At 42.4% G+C, this 23830-nt stretch overlaps 1 protein-coding gene across 1 annotated transcript; it reads right to left on the reverse strand.

The window, feature by feature from the left end:
• Positions 1–6378: 6378 nt before the first annotated feature.
• LOC144500453 (granzyme K-like) lies at positions 6379–23259 on the reverse strand. The gene is made up of 5 exons (XM_078223433.1): positions 23190–23259; positions 15336–15498; positions 9379–9520; positions 8124–8393; positions 6379–6704 (listed from the first exon to the last, which is right to left on the reverse strand). Exons 1-5 carry the CDS (start codon positions 23254–23256, stop codon positions 6522–6524), a joined length of 825 nt encoding a protein of 274 aa, XP_078079559.1. The 5' UTR covers positions 23257–23259; the 3' UTR covers positions 6379–6521.
• Positions 23260–23830: the final 571 nt, after the last annotated feature.

A 23830-nucleotide genomic window follows, 5' to 3' on the forward strand; every position in this document is an offset into this window, starting at 1 on the left:
TGCAGCACCTGTGCCTCCTTAACGGTTACCTCCATTCCCAAATTTCACATTCCTGTGTGCTAATTTTGAAATGCAGCGGCTGATGTTAAGCCAGTAACTCCTACATTTCTCTGGTACAGCACTCTCAAAGGCATTGGTTCCAATGCCTGGCTTCTCAAGGAGGTCTTCTTCCTTTCTTTCCGATTTGATTTATTATTGTCACATGTATTAGTATACAATGAAAAGTATTGCCTCTTATGCGCTATACAGACAAAGCATACCATTCATAGAAAAGAAAAGGAGAGGGTGCAGAATGTAGTGTTACAGTCATAGCTAGGGTGTAGAGAAAGATCAACTTAATGCGAGGTAGGTCCATTCAAAAGTCTGATGGCAGCAGGGAAGAAGCTGTTCTCAAGTTGGTTGGTACATGATCTCAGACTTTTGTCTCTTTTTCTTGATGGAAGAAGGTGGAAGAGAGAATGTCTTGTGTGCGTGCGGTCCTTAATTATGCTGGCTGCTTTTCCGAGACAGTGGGAAGTGGAGACAGAGTCAATGGATGGGAGAAAGGTTTGCAGAGCGTTTACTCAGATGAATAATTTGAGCTCTGTTTCACCAATACAGAATGATGAGATAGACCAGCCAAACCAGAGATTAAGGCTAAGCATGATTTCAATCAGCTTCTAATCCTTATCAACTTCACTGGTTTTAATGTAAAAAAAAATGAAAGATTAATGATTAAAGATTGCCTGTTAAGACAGATATAATCAATCTGTTCACAGATCACATCCAAAACAAACATTTATTGATAAAAACATATTAACAGACACCTCAGCATGGTTAGATATTTAATAGGCTCAAAACAGGTTACATTTTTAATTTTAATTATCTTCCCTCCAATTGTATTCTAAAGTACTCAACTCTCAGGAATATTTTACAGACCTGTGCAAACACAGCCCATGTTCTCAATGATATTTAATCAGACAAGAAGATCCTATTATTGCAGCACATTGGAGAATGTAAGCAAGTCCAAATGCGAGCATTTCTTAGACGACAAAAATCAAACCAACAAGCGGTGAATACAAATGGAAATACTGACAATATTCAATAGGTCAGGCAGCATTATAATTTCACTTGCTCATTACTCTATGACTAACTTGAATGCAGTCCAGTATCCCATCAGCTTCTGGGCTCCCATTTCCCTTCTTACTGGAAGTACATTTCAGACTCACCGCTGAAATACATGGAAGTGGACGCACCCATTGTAGTGAAGAAGGCGAATACTCAGAGGCTCTGGGGTTGGGTGGCCTGTCAGCTACTTGCAAATGTCTCAACCACATCAGCATTAATTTATACAAAGTGGGTGCTTTCCTTCTTGTCTCTTCCTTTTCATTTCAACGCATAGACGTGACTTTCCAACACTGGTGAGTGGCAATTCCTGCCCAAAATCAATGCACCTTTGGCTCGTCTGATCATTCTGCAGTTAGATTTAGCACAGTTATGGAAAAGAAAGAAGCGAGACAATTGCAAGACTTTGCGGTGGGTTTTCCGATGGCAGATGCGGCAACCCATTTAAATCCCCATTGTCTTCGGCAGGACCAGAGATTCCTGTCAGAAAGAAGGGCCAGAAAATCTTGGCCAATGACTGGGAACAGATGTTTATAAGTAAATAGACATCAGAGTAGCCGGACGTATTCACACATTGAAGGAAAGGTTCCCAAATCTAGATCCCACTGAATGGTAAAGAGCAAAAAGAATAAGAAAAGGCAAAAATAGGATCTTATGTCAGATGGTGAGAGATCTATCCAATAAAACACCTAAAGTCGTATAGAAAGGTCAGGAGTGAAATTAAAAGGGAGATTGCAAAAGCAAAGGGAGGGCATGAAAAAACACTGGCAAGTAAATCAACTAAAACCCAAAGATAATTTATAAATATGCAAAACGACAACTAAGGATAAGTGGAAGAGGAAGACGTGGGCATAGTTCTTAATATATACATTGCATCTGTTTTCACAACAGATGCGATTAATAAGACATCATAAGCAAAGGAGAGGGATATTGGATGGTAAAAACAGAGTGAAGGAGGGCTTTAGCATCCTGGAAAGTCGATAAGTCACCAGACCCAGATGAAATGTATCCCAGGCTGCTAAGAGAAGCAAAGGGAGAAATAGAGAAGGTGCTGACCATTATTTCCCATGCTATGGTATGATGGCAGAGGACTGCTGGATTGCTCACATTGTACCTTCATCTAACAAAAGAGAAAGCGAGAGCCTGAGTAATTGCAAGCCTAGCACAGTTAACTGAGTAAGTTGTGGGAGGGATTTCTGATTATAAATCACCATTTGGAAAGGCCTGGATTAATGAAGGATATTTAGAATGGATTCGTTCAGGGAAGGTTATGTCTGACTAACTTAATTGAATCTTTTGAGGAGATTAACAAGAAAGGGAAGGAAAATTTTAAAAGTATGCTTTGCCCTCATGAAGAGTGTTTCGTTCTCTCTGAACCAGCAGTGAGCCCCTGGGTTCTGAATGCCTACTCTTTTTTGCCACTATTATACTCGCCAGCACATGAAGATAGGGGACTGATGTTGATGGGAGCAGAAATGTCTCACAGCCCTGGGAAGTGTTAATACAATTCTTGGCCTAAGCAGAACTTTCCTTCAGCTGGTGAAGAATGGTTCTTTTCAATGAGGGCAAGGCAGCTACTGTAAGGTCTCTTTCTCCAATCATTGAACTAACCAGCCTGTTGCCACGGTGTCAGAGATTACAACCACTCCTCTCCGAATGATTCCTGGATTCAGCAACATTTATATCAGAGAGCAGGTAGCTGAATGGGACACTGGACCCTGACAACCTGCATCATTTACATGCTGTGGAGAAAGGACATATCAGTGGCCTTCTTTACTGAGGTGGTAGAAGCATAATAGAACATAGAACAGTACAGCACAGTACAGGCCCTCGATGTTGTGCCGAGCTTTGTCCGAAACCAAGATCAACCTATCCCACTCCCTATCATTCTGGTGTGCTCCATGTGCCTATCCAGTAACCGCTTGAAAGTTCCTAAAGTGTCCGACTCCACAATCACAGCAGGCAGTCCATTCCACACCCCAACTATTCTCTGAGTAAAAAACCTACCTCGGACATCCCTCCTATATCTCCCATCATGAACCTTATAGTTATTCCCTCTAGTAACAGCTACATCCACCTGAGGAAATAGTCTCTGAACGTCCACTCTATCTATCCCCCTCATCATCTTATAAACCTCTATTAAGTCACCTCTCAACCTCCTCCGCTCTAAAGAGGAAAGCCCTAGCTCCCTCAACCTTTCCTCATAAGACCTACCCTCCAAACCAGGCAGCATCCTGGTAAATCTCCTTTGCACTCTTTCCAATGCTTCCACATCCTTCTTATAGTGAGGTGACCAGAACTGCACACAATACTCCAAATGTGGTCTCACCAAGGTTCTGTACAGTTGCAGCAAAACCCCACAGCTCTTAAATTCAAACCCCCTGTTAATAAACGCTAACACACTATAGGCCTTCTTCACGGCTCTATCCACTTGAGTGGCAACCTTCAAAGATCTGTGGATATGAAACCCAAGATCTCTCTGTTCCTCCACATTCCTCAGAACCCTGCCGTTGACCCTGTAATCCACATTCAAATTTGTCCTACCAAAATGAATCACCTCGCAATTATCAGGGTTAAACTCCATCTGCCATTTTTTGGCCCAGCTCTGCATTCTATCAATGTCTATTTGAAGCCTACAACAGCCCTCCACCTCATCCACTACTCCACCAATCTTGGCGTCATCAGCAAATTTACTGACCCACCCTTCAGCCCCTCCTCCAAGTCATTGATAAAAATCACAAATAGCAGAGGACCCAGCACTGATCCCTGTGGTACACCGCTGGGAATTGGTCTCCAGTCTGAAAATTTTCCATTCACCACCACCCTCTGTCTTCTATGAGATAGCCAGTTACTTATCCAATTGGCCAAATTTCCCTCTATCCCACACCTCCTTACTTTCTTCATGAGCCGACCATGGGGAACCTTATCAAATGCCTTACTAAAATCCATGTATACGACATCAACTGCTCTACCTTCATCTACACACTTAGTTACCTCCTCAAAGAATTCAGTCAAATTTGTGAGGCAAGACCACGAATCCGTGTTGACTATCCCGGAGTAAGCTGCATCTTTCCAAATGGTCATAAATCCTTTCCCTCAGGACCTTTTCCATTAACTTACTGACCACCGAAGTAAGACTAACCGGCCTATAATTACCAGGGTCATTCCTATTTCCTTTCTTGAACAGGGGAACAATATTTGGCACTCTCCAGTCCTCTGGCACTATCCCCGTGGACAGTGAGGACCCAAAGATCAAAGCCAAAGGCTCTGCAATCTCATCCCTTGCCTCCCAAAGAATCCTAGGATATATCCCATCTGGCCCAGGGGACTTATCGACCCTCAGGTTTTTCAAAATTGCTCATATATCTTCCCTCAGAACATCTACCTCCTCCAGCCTATCAGCCTGTATCACACTCTCATCCTCAAAAACATGGCCCTTCTCCTTGGTGAACACTGAAGAAAAGTATTCATTCATCGCCTCTCCTACCTCTTCTGACTCTCTCTGGCTGGAATTTTACCATTCCGCCCGCCACGGGAATTGGAGCGGGCAAGGGGCGGAGGACCATGGAACGGTTCATTGGCCTCGGGTGGGATTTTACAGTTTTGGGATGAGCAAGGCCAGAAAACCCTGCCCTCAACATTTAGAACATAGAACAGTGCAGCACAGAACAGGCCCTTCGGCCCACGATGTTGTGCCCCGAGCTTTATCTGAAAATTTCTGGCAGACACTGGAATACTTCAATTAGAGGCAAATTGGAAGTGAGTATGTCACTGACATACCCTGCTTCACCATGTTGGACACTATTGATGCCAGGAATAGCTTCTTGTAACTGACACATCAACAGTTAATGGTGTTTTCAAGCAACCGCTACCATCTGCCCTTGTTTCTGCCTCAGAATGGTGGGGGGGGGGGGGGGGGGGGGCGGGGGCGGTGGGGGTGAGAGGGGTGGGGGGTGGGGGTAGGGGGTGGATTGCTGAATTTGAGCATCTCTTGTTTGATTTTCCACAAGTAATGAAAATATGGGGCAGGATTTTACAGCCGCACTCGTCCCAAAAACGTAAAATCATGCCCGGGTTTAAGGACCTTTCCATGGTCTGCCCCTTGCCCACTTTGATTCCCGTGGCGGGCGAGGTGGTAAAATGTGTCTGCGCTTAATTTCAAGCATAATGTGTGGCTGAACTTCAATGTTTTTGGCTTATTGCACTAGACCCATGCTGTTTTTCCCCAATATTAAGGGCGAAATGGTGGCACAGTGGTTAGCACTGCTGCCTCACAGCGCCAAGATCCCAGGTTCAATTCCGGCCTCGGGTCTCTGTCTGCGTGGAGTTTGCACTTTCTCCCTGAGTCTGCATGGGTTTCCTCCAGATACTCCGGTTTCCTCCCACAGTCCAAAGAAGTGCAGGTTAGATTGATTGGCCATGATAAATTGACCCTCGTGTCAGGAGGATTAGCAGGGTAAATGCTTGGGGTTGAGGGAGTCGGGCCTGTGTGTGAGTGTGGTCGGTGCACACTCAATGGGCCAAATGGCCTCCTTCTGTACTGTAGGGATTCTATTAATATAATTTACAAAGATCATCCATCCTCATCTCTCCCCATTTCCTGAGGTACTGTCCCCATTTCCTGATATTGATTTTTCAGTCACCCTGTCTCAGTGATACTGCAACCATCCAACTCCATTTTCCACGCAGTCTTCACATCCCTTCTCCAACTCTTACATCCCATGTGTCCGGATTGTTGCCAGTTCTCTGGGCCAGTGGGTGTGGTGGTGAGGATGTACAGGGGAAGACAGAACAGGAGATTTCCCAATGGTGGCAGCTGATGATGTCACAGGGTGAGGAGCCACTGCTGCGATGGGAAACTTGAAGTACAAAGATTCCCCAAACTGCTAAATTCAGGATGATGGACAATTCCAAGATGGCACCTACCTATCCAGAAGATGTTACACATCCCCTATATTCTTGTGAAGCTGGGAGAGTCGATTGTATGGCTGTTTCAGTCGATCTCACACCACAAAGTGTCTATTGCCCTCTAGTTCTTCGGAAGACTTTTTAACCTCCAAAATAGTATTTATAAGGGACAGATTCTAAACAAAAGTTCAGTGTTTTACTTGATTCAATAGATTTTATATTTTGCGGAACTGTATAAACAACAGAGCTGCCATTACTAAAATTTCAGATGAAAATCTCACACTTAGAAGAATTGTTTGACTCACTTTTACAATTCAAACCCTTGTCTGTGGATTCAGTTAATGATTTTCACACGTTGAAAATTTTGCATTTCAGGTTTTTATTTGATTTTATAGCAGAACGTTGTACAATGTACTAAATCATTGGGCAAAAGTATTCTTGTCTTTCTCTGAGCAAAGCAATTCAACAAGTTATGAACTCAAACAGAGTGACTGAAAGACTCTCAACCCTCAATATATTTCTTCAGCCGTCATGTTGTAAGTTTGCACGCCAATTATTTTCTGAATCCAGTCCAGGTATTTCTTTGATATGAGAGTGTAAACCCCAGGCTTCTTGGCTGTTGGTTTTTTAGGGCCATATGACACAATCCCTTTGTACACACCTTTGCAAATTAAAGGACCACCTGAATCACCCTGGAAGAATAAAAGATGAAAAAGACAATAACTGAGCAGACTTGGTTAAATTTGAATCAGTTTAAATTGCAATATATTCATGTCATGTTGAGATGTTCTCAGTGTTTATGTACACATTATGGGTTACAATAATATCTGAAAAAATAGCATTGCATGAATCTGGTTGGTCCAGGAAATATCAGATCCTTTGATAGCTCTTGTAATCCTCTGTCAAATGTACCACCCAGTCATTAACCAACCCACTCTCTCTCAAATTTGCTGCTACATTCAGCCTTTACCACCCAACGGTCCATTTCATCCTCATTGAGGATGTCAAGAAACATAAAAGAATATTTACTGCATAGACATAGGAAAAATATTTTTACTTACCAAATCTGAAATTGGTAGTACACTGTCTCAACTCTCACCTTTCTCTCCCCATTATCTATGTTTTTTTTTCATAACCATGTGTCCCTGCATTTGGACTTGTCTTAGTACCAGGAGCTTCTGGCAACATATACTGCCATTTTAAAAATTTGCTCACAGGGTTTAGGCATCTTATTTTTCTAGTCGCCAGAAGGAAAATCAAAACAAAAACTTATCTTTCACAAAAAAAAAGAGATTGGACCTCAGTGACCGGCATCCGCAAGTCCCAGTGGGCCTCAGTGGCCTCTGTGCATGTGCTGGTCCTGAAAAGGCTGCACAAAGGCAGATCATTTTTTTCACCAATCTTTGGGTTCTGCTCAATTACAGGCCAGAGAATGCTGCATATGCAGAGTTACAATGGGCTTGTGAACCCCTGGTATTCTGTTGGCATGGCTGGCTATCTGAGAGATTGTGTGGAAAGCAAAATTTGAATACAAATGGAGAGGAACATCAGAAGGAGGGGTTGAAATGCTGGAGGTGGATTCTTGGTGAAGACATCCGGCGCAAGCATAATTTTGGAATAGATTCCAAGGCATTCTCTTCGAGAGCGGAGATAAGAGACCCTTGGGTGAAATGCAGCATTCAAATGATAGCAGTTAGCTCGCAGTGTGTCAAGCGTCTGTGAGAAGTTTGTGAAGAGATCCATAGAGTAAAAGCAAATTACTGTGGATGCCAGAATCTGAAACAAAGACCGAAAAATGCTGGAAAATCTCAGCAGGTCTAACAGCATCTGTGGAGAGAGAACAGAGGCACAATTTCATGTCTGGATGATGGGATTACTTCTGACCCATTCGGTATCCATGGGAGTGATCTTGAGCTCATGCTTGCCATCTGTGGAAATGGTGGCAAGGACTCAAGATCAGGTGAAACCCAGAAGTCGCATTATAGGCCAGGCCAGGTAAAGGCAGCAGGTTTCTCTCAGTAAGAGGCATTTGTAAATCAGTTGGATTTTTACAAAAATTCCAAAAGTTTCATTGTAACTTTAAGTAATACCAGCTAACAAAGTACACTCACTTTATTTGCGTCTTTCCTGCCTTGTCTGTCACCAGCACAGATCATGTCCTCTGTAATGTTAGGATTACCCCTGTAATTACTGTTGCATGTTTTGCGATCTACTACAGTGAGATCCACTTCTTGAAGTGTGTCAGATGGAGGATTTGAATTTGGTTTAGTTGCTCCCCATCCTGCCACTGTACAGTGAGTTCCGGGTTTCACATCCGCACCCTTATCGGCAGGTAGTTTGAGCAGGTTCACATATTCGTTGATCTTTGCTTCACTGGACAGCTGTGGTACAATAAGAATTAATTAATATTTTTGCTCTTCAAAACGTGAAGATCTCATAGTATTGATTTATTCCAAAATATATCAGTAATTTTCTCCTTGTGAGAAACCTGCCTTGCAAACATCTCCCCTCGAGGACTGAGTACTCTGACTTGGATCCGTCAATGGTTCCATGGGCACTGACTATCTCTGCTCTGGCTCTCCAGATGTTGTTTATCATTTATGGACCATGATGGTGATTGTTATTATCTGGAGGACCACAACTCAGCCCAACCCAATTCACATCCAACATCCACACAGCAGCAATCACCGGACAATCTGGAGCAGGATTCCTAGTTGATGTCCTAACCTGAGGAGCAAAGATTGGTAAATGAACATGGCCTCTGATCGCTGTCTAACAACTGTTGCTGAAAAGTCCCCAGTGTGGATTCAGGATGAAGTCACAGGGCCAAGCAGCTTGTTGATGCTCATTATGAAGAATACACATGACAAGCACTGTGATCTTCTTCATGTCTGAATCTCAATCTTTGGCAGTTTTATTTATTTATTAGTGTCACAAGTAGGCTTACATTAACACTGCAATGAAGTTACTGTGAAAATCCCCTGGTCACCAGACTCCGGCGCTTGTTCAGGTACACTGAGCGAGAATTTAGCATGGCCAAGGAACATAACCAGCAAGTCTTTTGGACTGTGAGAGGAAACCAAAGCACCTGGAGGAAACCCATGCAGACATGGGGAGAACGTGCAGACTCCGCACAGACAGTGACCCAAGCCAGGAATTAAATGGGGGTCCCTGGCGCGGTGAGGCAGCAGTGATAACCATTGTGTCTGACTGGTGAATCTCACAAATTGTTTTCCAAAGTTTTTATTCAAAGAGGTTGAAGAGGTAAAGCTGTAACTTTCCTGTGAAATTAAATATTGATGTCTTTCTAACTGAATAATTGAAAACATCACAAAGAAATCTGAATCGAAGAAATAAAATTCATACTTCAACCAGCATGATGTCGTTTGCTTTAGTCTTAAAGCTGAACTTTGGATGGTGAGTAATCTTCTTAACCTGAAGCTTTTGTTGAGTCTTCTCTTTCCGTGAAAGAGAATGTGCTCCAAGAACGACTCGAATAAACTTTCGACTGTAGTTCATCAGAAAGAGAAAGAATTATTCTTTCATTAAAAAGACAACTTTCATGTTGAAGTGCAATTGGAGTTTCAAACAGTGTAAGAATATCAAACTGAACAAAATTAACCAATATTTAGTATTTACCATTTCTTCCTTCAACTGATCAAACACTGAATCGACAATTCAGGAATTGACCACTCAGTTCAACTTGTCCAAATGGCGTCAGTTCAAATGAACTTGCTTCACTCAACCTCTTCCCAATCTGTTCCCATATCCCCCCTTCCACTCCTCCCTCATATATGTAAAGATTCTGCATTTCATGCCAGCATGCAGTAAGGCAGATTATCAGACAGGTAAAAATGCTGGAATTAAATAGCAGTTCAGTCAATATCTGAAATGTTGGCATTTTGGTGGAATTCTTCCTCAGATGCTGATAGATCCATTCTGCATTTCCAGATTTCCAGTAATCACATTTTTTTCTTTTGATCTCCAGTGTAACTGCAGTGAATTAATTATTGATGAGGAAAAGCGTGGGCAGATTGAGGTGTGGCTTTTAACTAGAGAACGAAAATAAAATTCAAATCATCTGTAAAATATTTGCCTTAGAAAATCTAAATGAGGTTAAACACCTTCTAGCCAGTGACGAAGGAAAGGTTTGCAAGGTCAGATGGTCATTCCTTATTTCTGTACCACTGCTGCTCTCCCACACCACACACAGTGGCACAGTGGTTAGCACTGCTGCCTCACAGCTCCAGGGACCAGGTTCGATTCCTGGCTTGGGTCACTGTCTGTGTGGAGTTTGAATGTTCCCCCCGTGTCTGCGTGGGTTTTTTCCAGGTGCTCTGGTTTTCTCCCACAGTCTGAAAGACGTGCTGGTTAGGTACATTGACCCGAACAGGTGCTGGAGTGTGGTGACAAGGGGAATTTCACAGTAACTTCATTGCTGTGTTAACGTAGGTCTTACTTGTGACCAATGAATAAATTTTACTTTTACTTTTACTTTGGGCACATTTAAATATCTGCCATTCTCCAGAGGTTTAAGAGTGTTCAACTGCAGAGCAGGAGAGAGCTAGGAACCTCGCCCTCTGACTGAAAGCATCAGCACTCCAATGTCCCTTTCTAAATGGTTTTTAATTTAATGATCGGGATAAATGTCCTGTTTGTTCTGGGATCTGGACCTCAGATGGGACACATGTGGATGGCCAGGTGTACCACTGTCTATCATGTTATAAGAACATAAGAACATAAGAAATAGGAGCAGGAGTAGGCCATCTAGCCCCTCGAGCCTGCCCCGCCATTCAATAAGATCATGGCTGATCTGACGTGGATCAGTACCACTTACCCGCCTGATCCCCATAACCCTTAATTCCCTTACCGATCAGGAATCCATCCATCCGCGCTTTAAACATATTCAGCGAGGTAGCCTCCACCACCTCAGTGGGCAGAGAATTCCAGAGATTCACCACCCTCTGGGAGAAGAAGTTCCTCCTCAACTCTGTCTTAAACCGATCCCCCTTTATTTTGAGGCTGTGTCCTCTAGTTTTAACTTCCTTACTAAGTGGAAAGAATCTCTCCGCCTCCACCCTATCCAGCCCCCGCATTATCTTATAAGTCTCCATAAGATCCCCCCTCATCCTTCTAAACTCCAACGAGTACAAACCAATGTTCACATTGATAGCTCACAGAAACTCCCAGCCCGAGTCTACATCCATCTATTTCAGAAGCCCTGCAAGAGGCACACAGAGGTTCTATCCATTATGAGGCCCAGCAGCGTCCCTAACATAAAACCTGATGTATTCAGGTCCTAAGTTAATTTCTGGCTCTCCAGGAGTCCAGTAAAGGGTTACAGAGGCTGTACCCTTTTTGCAGAGTTCTATCCTGGTTAGTAAAGCCTCACCAATAGAACATATTCAGCAAAACAACCTCATAGAATACTTATAATGCACTTTAGATTTATATCAGGAGTTGATGTTGGTGTCATCAGGCCATTACTCACACAAGTTACTAATGATAGTCTGTGGTCATTTTGTTTATCCTGAAAGTTGCTCAGGATGTCACTAATATGATCCTGTTTCTAACAATGAGAACATAGGTGAACTCACTGATTGGACCTGCAGGGTAGAACTATTATTAGGGACAGTGATTCTTGCCACTTGGATCCATTGCAAGTGAATGGCCTAACAGGCAGTTCACTTCTAACTGGACAAGCAGTGAGGGACAGAAATACTCTCTTTAAGTTTTAAAGTTTATTTATTAGTATCATAAATTGATTTACATTAACACTGCAATGAAGTTACTGTGAAGATTCCCTAGTTGCCGCACTCCGGCGCCTGTTTAGGTACAATGAAGTAGAATTTAGCATGGCCAATGCATCTAACCAGCACAGACTGAGGGAGGAAACCGGAGCACCTGCAGGAAACCCATGCAGACATGGGGAGAACATGCAGACTCCGCACAGACAGTGACTCAAGCCGGGAATTGAACCCGGGTCCCTGGTGCTGTGAGGCAGCTGTGCTAACTCCTGGCTTTGTGGGGATTTCAGATGCTTGGCTATCAAATGAAATCACGCTCACCACGAGAGAACCATATAATTTTCTGCCATCTAACAGTAAAGCCATCTATGAAAGTAAATAATTTTTTTAGTCATATCACGAACAGAAATATATTCCAATAACACTCGGTTCTCTGTGTAACAATAGTGGTGTGGATGGAGCTTGAAAGTAATTATTTGATGTGGATTTAGTGTATCCAGGGGTATCAGACTGTTCGGAAGGACAGACAGGAAGATAAGGGAGGTGATGTAGCTCTGATACTTAAGGGTGACATAAGGGTGGAAGTGAGAGATGATATAGGTTCTATGGAGAAAAATGTTGAATCCATTTTGGGTGGAAATAGTCAGGAGAAAAAGTCACTGATAGGCATAGTCTACAGGCCGCCAAATAATAACATCACGGTGGGGCGAGCAATAAACAAGAAAATAACTGATGCATGTAAAAATGGTATAGCAATTATCATGGGGGATTTCAATCCACACATTGATTGGTCAAACCAGGTCGGTCAAGGCAGCCTTGAGGAGGAGTTCATCGAATATATCTGCGATGGTTTCCTTGAACAGTATGTAATGGAATCTATGAGGGAGCAAGCTATCCTAGATCTGGTCCTGTGTAATGAGACAGGAATAATTAATGATCTTATAGTTAGGGATCCTCTCGGAAGAAGCGGTCACAGTATGGTTGAATTTAAAATACAGATAGAGCGTGAGAAGGTAAAATCCAATACCAGTGTCTTGTGCTTAAACAAAGGAGACTACAATGGGATGAGGGAGGGGTTGGCTAAGATAGGCTGGGAACAAAAACTTTATGGTGGGACAATTGAGGAACAGTGGAGGACTTTCAAAGGGATTTTTCACAGTGCTCAATAAAAGTATATACCAGTGATAAAAAAGAACTGTAGGAAAAGGGATAATCAGCCATGGATATCTAAGAAAAGAAAAGGAGGGTATCAAATTGAAAGAAAATGCATACAAAGCGGCAAAGATTAATGGGAAACTAGAGGATTGGGAAATCTTTAAAGGTCAACAGAAAGCCACAAAAAAAGATAAAGAAGAATAAGATAAATTATGAGAGTAAACTAGCTCAGAATATAAAAACAGATAGCAAATGTTTCTCCAAATATATAAAACAAAAAGCAGTGACTAAGGTAAACATTGTTCCTTTAGAGGATGAGAAGGGGGATTTAATAATGGAAAATGAGGGAATGGCCGAAGCATTGAACAGGTATTTTGTGTCGGTCTTCACAGTGGAAGACACAAATAACAAGAATTGGTGACAAGAAGTCTATGGCAGGTGAGGACCTAGAAACGATCATGATCACTAAAGAAGCAGCATTGGGCAAGTTAATGGGACTAAACAGACAAGTCTCTTGGCCCTGATGGAATGCATCCTAGGGACTAAAAGGGATGTGGGGAGAAATAGCAAATGCACTCCTGGTAATTTACCAAAATTCACTGGACTCCCGGGCAGTTCCAGCAGATTGGAAAACAGCAAATGTGACGCCACTGTTTTTAAAAGGTGGACAAAAGGCAGGTAACTATAGGCCAGTTAGCTTAACTTCTGTAGTAGGGAAAATGCTTGAATCTATCATCAAGGAAGAAATAGTGAGACATCTGGATAGAAATTGTCCATTGGGAAGACGCAGCATGGATTCATGAAAGGCAGGTCATGTTAAACCAATTTGGTGGAATTCTTCGAGGACGTTACAAGTGCGGTAGACAATTGGGAATCGGTGAATGTGGTGTATCTGGATTTCCAGAAGGCATTCAACAAAATGCCGCACTGTGGTGAACCATCGTTGGTTCCCACTGTGGGATTGTTCTAATGTTGTTGTTGGGTTGTTCTAATGTTGTTGTTGGGCTAGGGTGGGATTGATACACCTGTGGTTGTTACTGTTGTGGCTCATCCCAGTCGGGCTCCGCCTCCTGGGAGAGGTATAAGACCCCCTGCTCGGGCGGGACCTCTTCAGTCTGGGGTAGTGTGTTAAAGTTCTGTTAGTTCCATTGTCAGTTAATAAAAGCCTTCTTTTACCGAAGCTTCGTGCCTCGTGTCCAATTGATGCGCATCACGCACAAAAAGCTACTGCATAAGATAAAGGTGCATGGCATTACGGGCACTGTATAAGCATGGATAGAGGATTGGTTAACTAACAGAAAGCAAAGGGTGCGGGTAGATGGGTGTTTTTCTGGTTGGCAATCAGTGACTAGTGGTGTGCCTCAGGGATCAATGTTGGGACCACAAGTGTTTGCAATTTCCATAGATGATTTGGAGTTGGGGACCAAGTGTAGTGTGTCAAAGTTTGCAGTTGACACTAAGATGAATGGTAGGGCAAAGTGTGCACTGAACATCTGCAAGGGGATATAGATAGTCTAAGTGAGTGGGCAAGGGTCTGGCAGATGGAGTCCAATGTTGGTAAACGTGAGGTCATCCATTTTGGTAGGAATCCTAGCAAAATGGATTATTATTTAAATGGCATAAGATTGCAGCATGCTGCTGTGCAGAGGGACCTGGGTGTTCTTGTGCATGAATCACAAAAAGTTGGTTTGCAGGTGCAGCAGGTAATTAAGAAGGCAAATTGAATTTTGTCCTTCATTGCTCGAGGGATGGAGTATAAAAACAGCAAGGTTATGTTACAGCTATGTAAGGTGCTGGTGAGGCCACACCTGGAGCACGATGTACAGTTTTGGTCTCCTTACTTGAGAAAGGATATACTGGCACTCTCGGAGGTGCACAGGAGATTCACTAGGTTGATTCCGGAGTTGAGAGGGTTGGCTTATGAGGAGAGACTGAGTAGACTGGACTATACTCATTGGAATTCAGAAGAATGAGGGGGGATCTTATAGAAACTTATAAAATGATGAAGAGAATAGATAAGATACAAGCAGGGAGGTTGTTTCTACTGGCGGCATAGCCTCAAAATAAGGGGAAGCAGATTTGGACTGAGTTGAGGGGGAACTTCTTCACCCAAAGAGTTGTGAATCTGTGGAATTCCCTGCCCAGTGAAGCAGTTGAGGCTACCTCATTGAATGTTTTTAAGGCTAAGATAGACAGATTTTTGATCAGTAAAGGAATTAAGGGCTATGGTGAGTGCACGGGTAAGTGGAGCTCAGTCCACGAAAAGATCAGCCATGATCTTATTGAATGGCGGAGCAGGCTCAAGGGGCCAAATGGCCTACTCCTGCTCCTAGTTCTTATGTTCTAGGAGTTAAACCATTTGCAAACTTGAGTTAATAATCATAGTAATATTGATTTATACATCTACACATTGTAACTTACAATTTACAGTGTGCTGCAGACAGGATCCAATTAGGTCTGATCAAAGCCCCTCCGCAACAATGTTTATAGCCACTCTTTTCTCTTCTACTATGTTGGATAGATGCCATATAAGGTTTTGAATGAGGTTTAGCTTCATGACCTCCGATTATTTCCACACCATGATCTGTATCAAAAAATAAATGATATTAAAGGGCTATTTGATCAGTTGAAATGGGCACTGAATTAATCTAGTTAGATTTTTATATCAGTGAATATGGGGGTTATCCTTCATTTAAATAGAACATGATGTTAATTTATTTAAAACGTAAGTAATACATTCTAAAATCGGTGAGGGGGGAATGACTGTCCTGGACATCAAAGCAGCATTTGAATCTGTGTGGCATCAAGGATCTCGAGTAAAATTGAAGTCAATGGGCTCATGGTGCAAACTCCCCACTGACTGCAGTCATACCGAGCACAAAAGAAGATGGTGTCATTATTGGAGGTTTATTACCTCGGCACCAATGCAGGAGTTAATCAGGGTAGTGTCCTAGGTTCAACCATTTTCAGCAAGTTCATAAATGGCATTCCCTATTTGATATTGTCAGATGTGGGCATGTTCACTGATAATTGCACAATATTCAGTTTGACTACAATTACTCTGGTAATGAAGTAGTCTATGACTACACGCAGCAAGCCTTGGACAACATCCAGGTTTGGGCTGATAAATAGCAAGTAATAGTCCTGTCATCGAAGTATTCGTCAGTGACCATCTCCACATGAGAGATTTATTTCTTCCATTGACAGTCAGTGACATCACCATCATCCTATCTTCCATTTAAACATGCTGGGGGCCACCATTGTCCAGAAGTTTAAATGGACCAGCTACACAATTACTGTGGCTACAAGAACAGGTTACAGGCTTGCTATTCTGGGGTGAGTGCGGCACGGTAGCACAGTGGTTAGCACTGCTGCTTCACTGCGCCAGGGACCTGGGTTCGATTCCCGCCTTGGGTCACTGTCTGTGTGGAGTTTGCACATTCTCCTCGTGTCCGCGTGGCTTTCCTTCGGGTGCTCCGGTTTCCTCCCACAGCCCAAAGATGTGCGGGTTAGGTTGATTGGCCATGCTAAAATTGCTCCTTAGTGTCCTGAGATGTGTAGGTTAGAAGGATTAGTGGGTAAATATGTAGGCATAGGGGGGTAGGGCCTGTGTGGGATTGTGGTCGTTGCAGACTCGATGGGCCAAATGGCCTCTTTCTGCACTGTAGGGTTTCTATGATTCTATGAGTGTCTCATCTGCCTTGGAGTCTTTCTAACTTCCGGACGGCATAAGTCAGAAGTGTGATGGAATCCAATCCAATTGCCTGGATTAATGCTGTTACATCAATGCTCAAGAAACTCAACATTAGTTAGGACAAATCAGCCCATGTGATCAGCAACCTAACAACTACCTTAAACATTCGGACACCAAGTGTCACAAGTAGAATGCATAATTTGCTTATATCACAAAGCAAATGCAAACATTAGCTGGAATTTTACTACCCGCTCGCCATGGGAGTCAGAGCAGGGGAGGGGTGGAACATGGTTCCACATGGGATGTCAGGCCAGTGTCAATTGTGCCCAGCATGTTACGTGAGGGCATTTTCATGACACCATGTGCCTCTTTCCATCAGGTTTCTGGATCATAATGGACTGCAAGCTGGCACACTCAGTCAGGGAGGCATGTCCACTCTCCTGACAGGGAAATGGCATTGTAGGGGCATCTGAGGGCATTTGGGGGGTATATGTTTAACTGTGCAAGTGCCGCAAGATGGGGAGGGGGATTACGGATATCGTAAGTTCATAAATTGATAAGATATAGGAGCAGAATTAGACCATTCGGCCCATCAAGTCCACTCCGCCATTCGATCATGGCTGATATGCTACTCATCCCCATTTTCCTGCCTTCTCCCCATAGCCCTTCAACCCATTACCAATTAAAAATCTGTCTAACTCCTCCTTAAATTTACTCACTGTCCCAGCATCTACTGCACTTTGGGGTAGCGAATTCCACAGATTCACAACCCTTTGGGAGAAGTAGTTTATCCTCTGTTTTAAATTTGCTACCCCTTATCCTAGGATTATGACCTCTCATCCTAGAATGCCCCACAAGAGGAAGCATCCGCTCCACATCTACTTTATCCATACCTTTTATCATCTTATATACCTCAATTTGATCTCCCCTCATTCTTCTAAATTCCAGAGAGTATAGGCCTAAATTGTTCAATCTCTCTTCATACATCAAAGCCTTCATCTCTGGAATTAATCTAGTGAACCTCCTCTGAACTACCTCCAATGCCACTACATCTTTCCTCAAATAAGGAGATGCAAACTGTGCACAATACTCCAGGTGCGGCCTCACCAATGCCTTGTATAGTTGCAACAATACTTACCTTTATATTCCATTCCTTTAGCTATAAATGTCAACATTCCATTCGCTTTCTTTATTATCTGCTGTATCTGCATGCTAGTTTTCTGTGACTCATGAACGAAGACACCCAGATCCCTCTGCACCGCAGCACCTCGAAGTCTCTCCCCATTTCGATAACAAGTCACCTTCCCATTTTTCTGACCAAAATGCATGACCTCACACTTTTCCACGTTAAACTCCATCTGCCACATTTTGGCCCACTCTCCTAACCTATCTATATCCATTTGTAGGGTTCTTATTTCCTCATTGGAACTTGTATTTATGTCAAAACGTCCAGGGGAGCAACAAACAGAGAACTGAGCTAACGTTTCGAATCTGGATGACACTTTGCTGGAGCTGTACTCAAAGCTGCAATTCAGAACTGTATTTTTCGTCAGAGAAAGTATTCACATCTAAATCAGGATTACTGTGTATGGAGTATAGTAAACAAGATTGGGGAGCTATAGGCACATATTGAGTTTGGAAATATGATGTAATGGTGATAGCAGAAACCTGGTTCAAGGAAGAGCAGGACTGGGTGTTAAATATTCCTGAATACAAGGTGTTCAGAGAATATAGGAAAGGAAGGCAAAGGGTAGGGGTGGCAGTATTGGTTCGGGAGAGCATTACAGTGCTGGATGTCCCAGAGGGTTCAAGCATAGAATCAATTTGGCTAAAGCTAAGGAACTAAAAGGATGTGATTACATTGCTCAGAGTAGCTTATTGACTGCAACTAGTGAGAAGGATATAGAAGAACAAATCTGCAAGGAAATTACAGAGCGATATTATAGAGTAGTTCTAATGGGGGATTTTAATTATCCAGATATAGATAAGGATAGTGTTAGTGCAAAAGACACAGAGGAGCAAAAGTTCCGAGACTGTGCTGAGGAAAACTTTCGACAGTAGTATGTTTCTAGTCTGACAAGAAAGGATGCACCGTTGGTCCTGGTTCTTGAAAATTAGTTGGGCCAAGTCAATCAAGTGTCAATAGGCAAACATTTAACAGACAGTGATCATTGTATCATAAGGTTTAGGATGATGAAAGAAAAAGAAAATAGGCAATCCAAATTGGCTGGGGAGAGCAAACTTGAAAGGGCAAGAACAGAGCTGGGCTGGTTATGCTGGAACTAAAGGTTGGCAGGAAAGACAGTACTTGAACAATTTATTACCTTCAAAATAGAAATAGATGTGACACAGTCAAGGTATATACCCTTAAAAGCAAAAGGTAGGGCAAACAAATCCAGATTCCTTGGATGAAAAAAGGAGATGGAAGTTAAGATAAGGAAGAAAAAATGCACTTATAGCAAATGTCAAGTAGAAAGTCCAGTTGACAACCAAGAGGAGGTTCAGAGGGGAGGTGAAAAAGCACGTTAGAGAAACGAAGAGGAGTTATGAGAAAAGACTGGCAGCCAACGTAAAGAGGAATGTTCGAGTCTTCCATAGGTATGTAAATAATGTAAAAGAAGCAGTGAGGTTGATAAGGGACCGAAAAGAGGATTTACACATGGAGGCAGGGGCATGGCTGAAGTATTACATAAATACTTTGCATCCATCTTTACCAAAAAGGTAGATGCTATATAGGGCATGGTGACAAATGAGGAAACCCTGTCCCCAGAAGGGTTCAAAATTGATAAGAAAATATTGGATAGACTGTTGGTACTGAAAATTGACAAATCACAAGGATTGGATGAGATGCATCCAAGGATATTGAAGGGAGTGAGAATGGAAATTGCAGTGGCACTGGCCATAATCTTTCAGTTTTCTCTGCACTCAGGGGAGGTGCCAGAGGACTTAAGAATTGCAAATGTGCCTCCCTTGTTCAAAAAAGGTTGCAAGGATAGCCCCAGCAACCCAGACCAGTCAGTTTAACATCAGTGATGGACAAGTTTCTAGAAACAATTATTTAGGATAGAATTAGTAGTCACATGGAAAAATGTGGGCTGATTTGGAAGAGCCAGAATGGATTTCTAAAGGGGAAATTGTGTTTCCCTAACTTACTGGAGGTTTTTAATGAGGTAACAGAAAAGGCCGAAAAGCATAATGCTGTTGATGTGGTGTACATGGACTTTCCAAAGGCATTCGATACAGTGCCACACAACAGACTTGTGAGAAAAGTTATAGCTCATGGAGAAGAATGGGCAGTAGCAATGTGGATGCAAAATTGGCTGAATGATAGGAGCCAGAGAGTAATGGTCAATGGATATGTTTTGGGCCGAAGGTAGGTTTGCAATGGTGTTCCCCAGGGCTCAGTATATGGACACTTGCTTTTCCTGATCTATATTAATGATCTATATCTTGGTGTGCAGGGGACAATTGCAAAGTTTGTGGATGACACAAAACTTGAAAGTATTATAAACTGTGAAGAGGACAGAGTAGAACTTTCAAAAGGACAGAGACAAGTTGGTGGAATAGGTAGATAGGTGGCAGATGGAGTTCAATGTGGAGAAATATGAGGTATGCATTCTGGTAGGAAGAACATGGAGAGACAATATAAAATAAGTGGTAAAATTCTTAACGGGATGCAGGACTGGGGGCAGTGTGTATTTGTGCACAGATCATTAAAGGTGGCAGGACAGGTAGAGAGAGCAGTTAATAAAGCATAAAGTATTCTGGGCTTCATTAATAGGGGCATAGAGTACAAGAGTAAAACTTATACAAGACACTAGTTAGACCTCAGCTGGAATATTGTGTACAGTTCTGGGCACCACACTATAGGAAGGATGTGATTGCACTGGAGGGAGTGCAGAAGAGGTTTACAAGGATGGTTCCAGGGGTGAGAAACTTCATTTGCAAGGATAGATTGGAGAGGTTTGGATTGTTCTCCTTGGGGAGAAGAAGGCTAAGAAGAGATCTGATAGAAATGTTCAAAATCATAAGGGGCTGGACTGGATAAACAGGGAGAAATTGTTCCCTCTCCAAAAAAGGATCAAGAATGAGAGCACAGGTTTAAAATGATTTGCAAAAGAAGCAAATGAGATGTGAGAGAAAACATTTTCACACAGTGAGTGGTTCAGGTCTAGAATCACTACCTGAAGGTGTGGTGGAGACAGGTTCTGGCGAGGCATTAAAGAGGGCATGATTATTTGAAAAGAAACAATGTGCAGGGGTATCGGGAACAGGCAGGGCAATGGCATAAAGTCCTAATGCTCATTTGGAGAGCTGGTGCAGACACGATGGGCTGAATGGCCTCCTTTGTGCTGTAATAATTCTGTGATTCTCTTTTGTATATACACACAGCTACAACCACTTCACAATGATATTAAAGTGATAATCTAAGTGCTGCTCTTAGTTTGATTTCCTGTTACATTGTTACACGTTCAGTTGCCAAATTTTTGCTACTTTTTAACTCTTTACTTGCAGAATATTTTATTCTCTTTCTGATCCTAGTTGTTCAATATGCTTATTTCTAGATATATGTATTCATGCTATCGCTTCGCTGAAGAACCAACCACAATGTAACAGTTCCAATGGGTGTCTGCAAATGGTCGGAAATATGCACCAACAGACTATTTGGCTCATTTTCAGGTTGTTGGACACAAAGATGTTACACTGTTTGTGGGGAGGGCCACGTACAGTTACTGAGAAGGTGCAGAAACCTAATCTTCCATCAGCTGAATTTGAATTTAGAGCCAGAAATAAATTCAATCATTTATGGGATTTTGTTTGAAATTATTCAAATTGAACAGTTTAACAAGTGAACACAAGGTAAGTGAGAGGAGTTATAGTAGACTAAAAATAATCATTTGTTTATCTAGGTCTGACATGGATTAGAACAATCAACATGTTAAAAAGTCTCCAAATATCAAATGACTGAGCTATCCACAATAGTAGCTTATCTGTTCACTGTATTTGAAGTTCACACTCTCTGTTTATGTTCGGTTAAACACTTTTCTTTTCTGAATATGGAGAACTTAGCAAGGACGGTGCCCAGGGATCTTCAAGTATAAGGAGAGACACCTTTGAAATTAAACCCACAAAAACAATGCATCTACCCAGCACAGTACTTTGGTAAGTTTCCATTAGAATGCACCTACACATCAAAACATTGGTTTACAGGATTGTCTGCAGTTGATTGCAAAACCGTTCCCCCCCTGCCCCAACCTCCCCACAACAACCTCTTCCCCCCCAGCAAGTACCCACGCCACTCCCCTACCCACCCTAATCCCACCCTGTGCTAGATATGGAGACATAATGCAGATGAGATAGGGGAACATCACTGCCTCAATTTTACATAGCCAAGAATAAACATGACATGACTGTGCAAAGCATGTGAATGAGGTCATTCCACAAGCACCCTTAACATTAAGCTTGAGGTGTCACAATGTTGAGAAAGATCTGCAAAAGGGGCACACACTGTGGTGATATGGAAAAGCAATTTGCAGACGAGGGATCCATGATAAAGACATCTGCAGTAAGTATGGGCCGTGGTGACCCACCTGATTGACAACTCATCATAAAAACGAGGCATACACAAGTGGAGATGTGAAATGGTGCCATTCTTATTTACAATTGTGTATATGATACACCTCTACCACTGCCTGCCAAGCCGGAGTGTTGAGGTTGGTGAACTCCTCTGGCCATCATGGAGGTAGAGCATATTGTTGAGGGTCTTGGGTGCAGCCAGCAGGCATTCCAGGGTGGTGTCACTCAATTTGGGCACAGCTGCTTTCTTTCCTTGTGGGACCATTCCTCTCATCTGCGGCAGTCCTGGGCAGCAGACATTGAAGAAGCTGTGCACGGATGTATGACTTCGGGATTGAGGAAGTAGTGAATTTGTGGTACGGTGGGCAAATCAGGGGCTGCCTGCCCACAATCCGGCATGTTTCATTTGCGTGCATAGTTAATGCAGCATGAAGGAGACAGATCCGTTCCCACTTCATTGCATCAAATTTCAGCTGCCTATCCGTCTATTACACCAACTTATCTATGTCCTGTGAATGTTTGACATGATCCTCAGCTCACAATACTTCCAACTTTTGTATCATCTGCAAACTTTGAAATTAAAATCCTATAATTAAGAATTAAAAATGTCAGGAAGTAGATATTTATGGTAACAATATTAAAATAAAATGCTGCAAATTCTAGACATCTGAAATAAAAACAGAAATTGCTGGAAATACTCAGCAGGTCAGGCAGCATCTGTGGAGATAAACTGATTTAATATTTCAGATTGAGATGTCCTTTCATCAGGACTCAAAGCACACATTGCTGATAAAGGTTAATCTCAACCTGAAGTGTTAACTCTAGGTATCTATAATAATTAATATAGGAAAGAATAACTTTTAATATGTTTATATAACAGATATTGAGAGTTAAGGTTAATTAAGATCAAATTCTTTCCACATACCTATTACCACTTAAGGATTATTACCACACATCTTAATATAAATGCACAAAGTATAAAAGTTGCTTATTTTGTTACTTACAGGTTGGAGTCAGGGAAACCACAATCAAAGAAATGAACAGACTATATTGTAATGATTTCATTGTCATTTCGATTGTGATTACAAGTGAAGTTCTCGAGTAATTTATAATAAACTCAAAGGGATGTGGTTTGTTCCCTTTGATGTCATCTCTAAGAAGCTGCAACCTTTCAATTGTGAATCGATTCCATTTACAGCAAACCACATGACACAACCCAAAGTGGACCAGAGGATCGCAACAAATATTAAGACATCGGTAAGAAGAAACTGGGGTTTCACTGAGATCATTTTAAAATATTTGAATCAATAATCATATATATTTTGAATTTTCAATGAAATATTCTGATGACACATATGGGTTTTCTCATTCCCGACTTGTCAGATACTGAAACAGTCTGGGCGGAATTCACCCAAAAAGATTTTAAGTGTTGAATTCGTGGGAAAACTGGAATAATTCACACTGGTTTTTTCAGTGGGAGTTCAGACTAAAATCTCCCACACTCTGTGCACTGCAGAGGCCATCAGCATGAATATCATTAGATTTCAGGGGGCGGGAGCCTGAAACCAGTAGGCCTCTGTGCATGCGCAGTGGCCCCGCACTATCAGCCTCCCATTTGCTGGCTAGCGCGATTGCTGGCCAGCCC

Source organism: Mustelus asterias, chromosome 1 (assembly GCF_964213995.1).
Source record: "Mustelus asterias chromosome 1, sMusAst1.hap1.1, whole genome shotgun sequence".
In the NCBI taxonomy this organism is placed as follows: domain Eukaryota; kingdom Metazoa; phylum Chordata; class Chondrichthyes; order Carcharhiniformes; family Triakidae; genus Mustelus; species Mustelus asterias.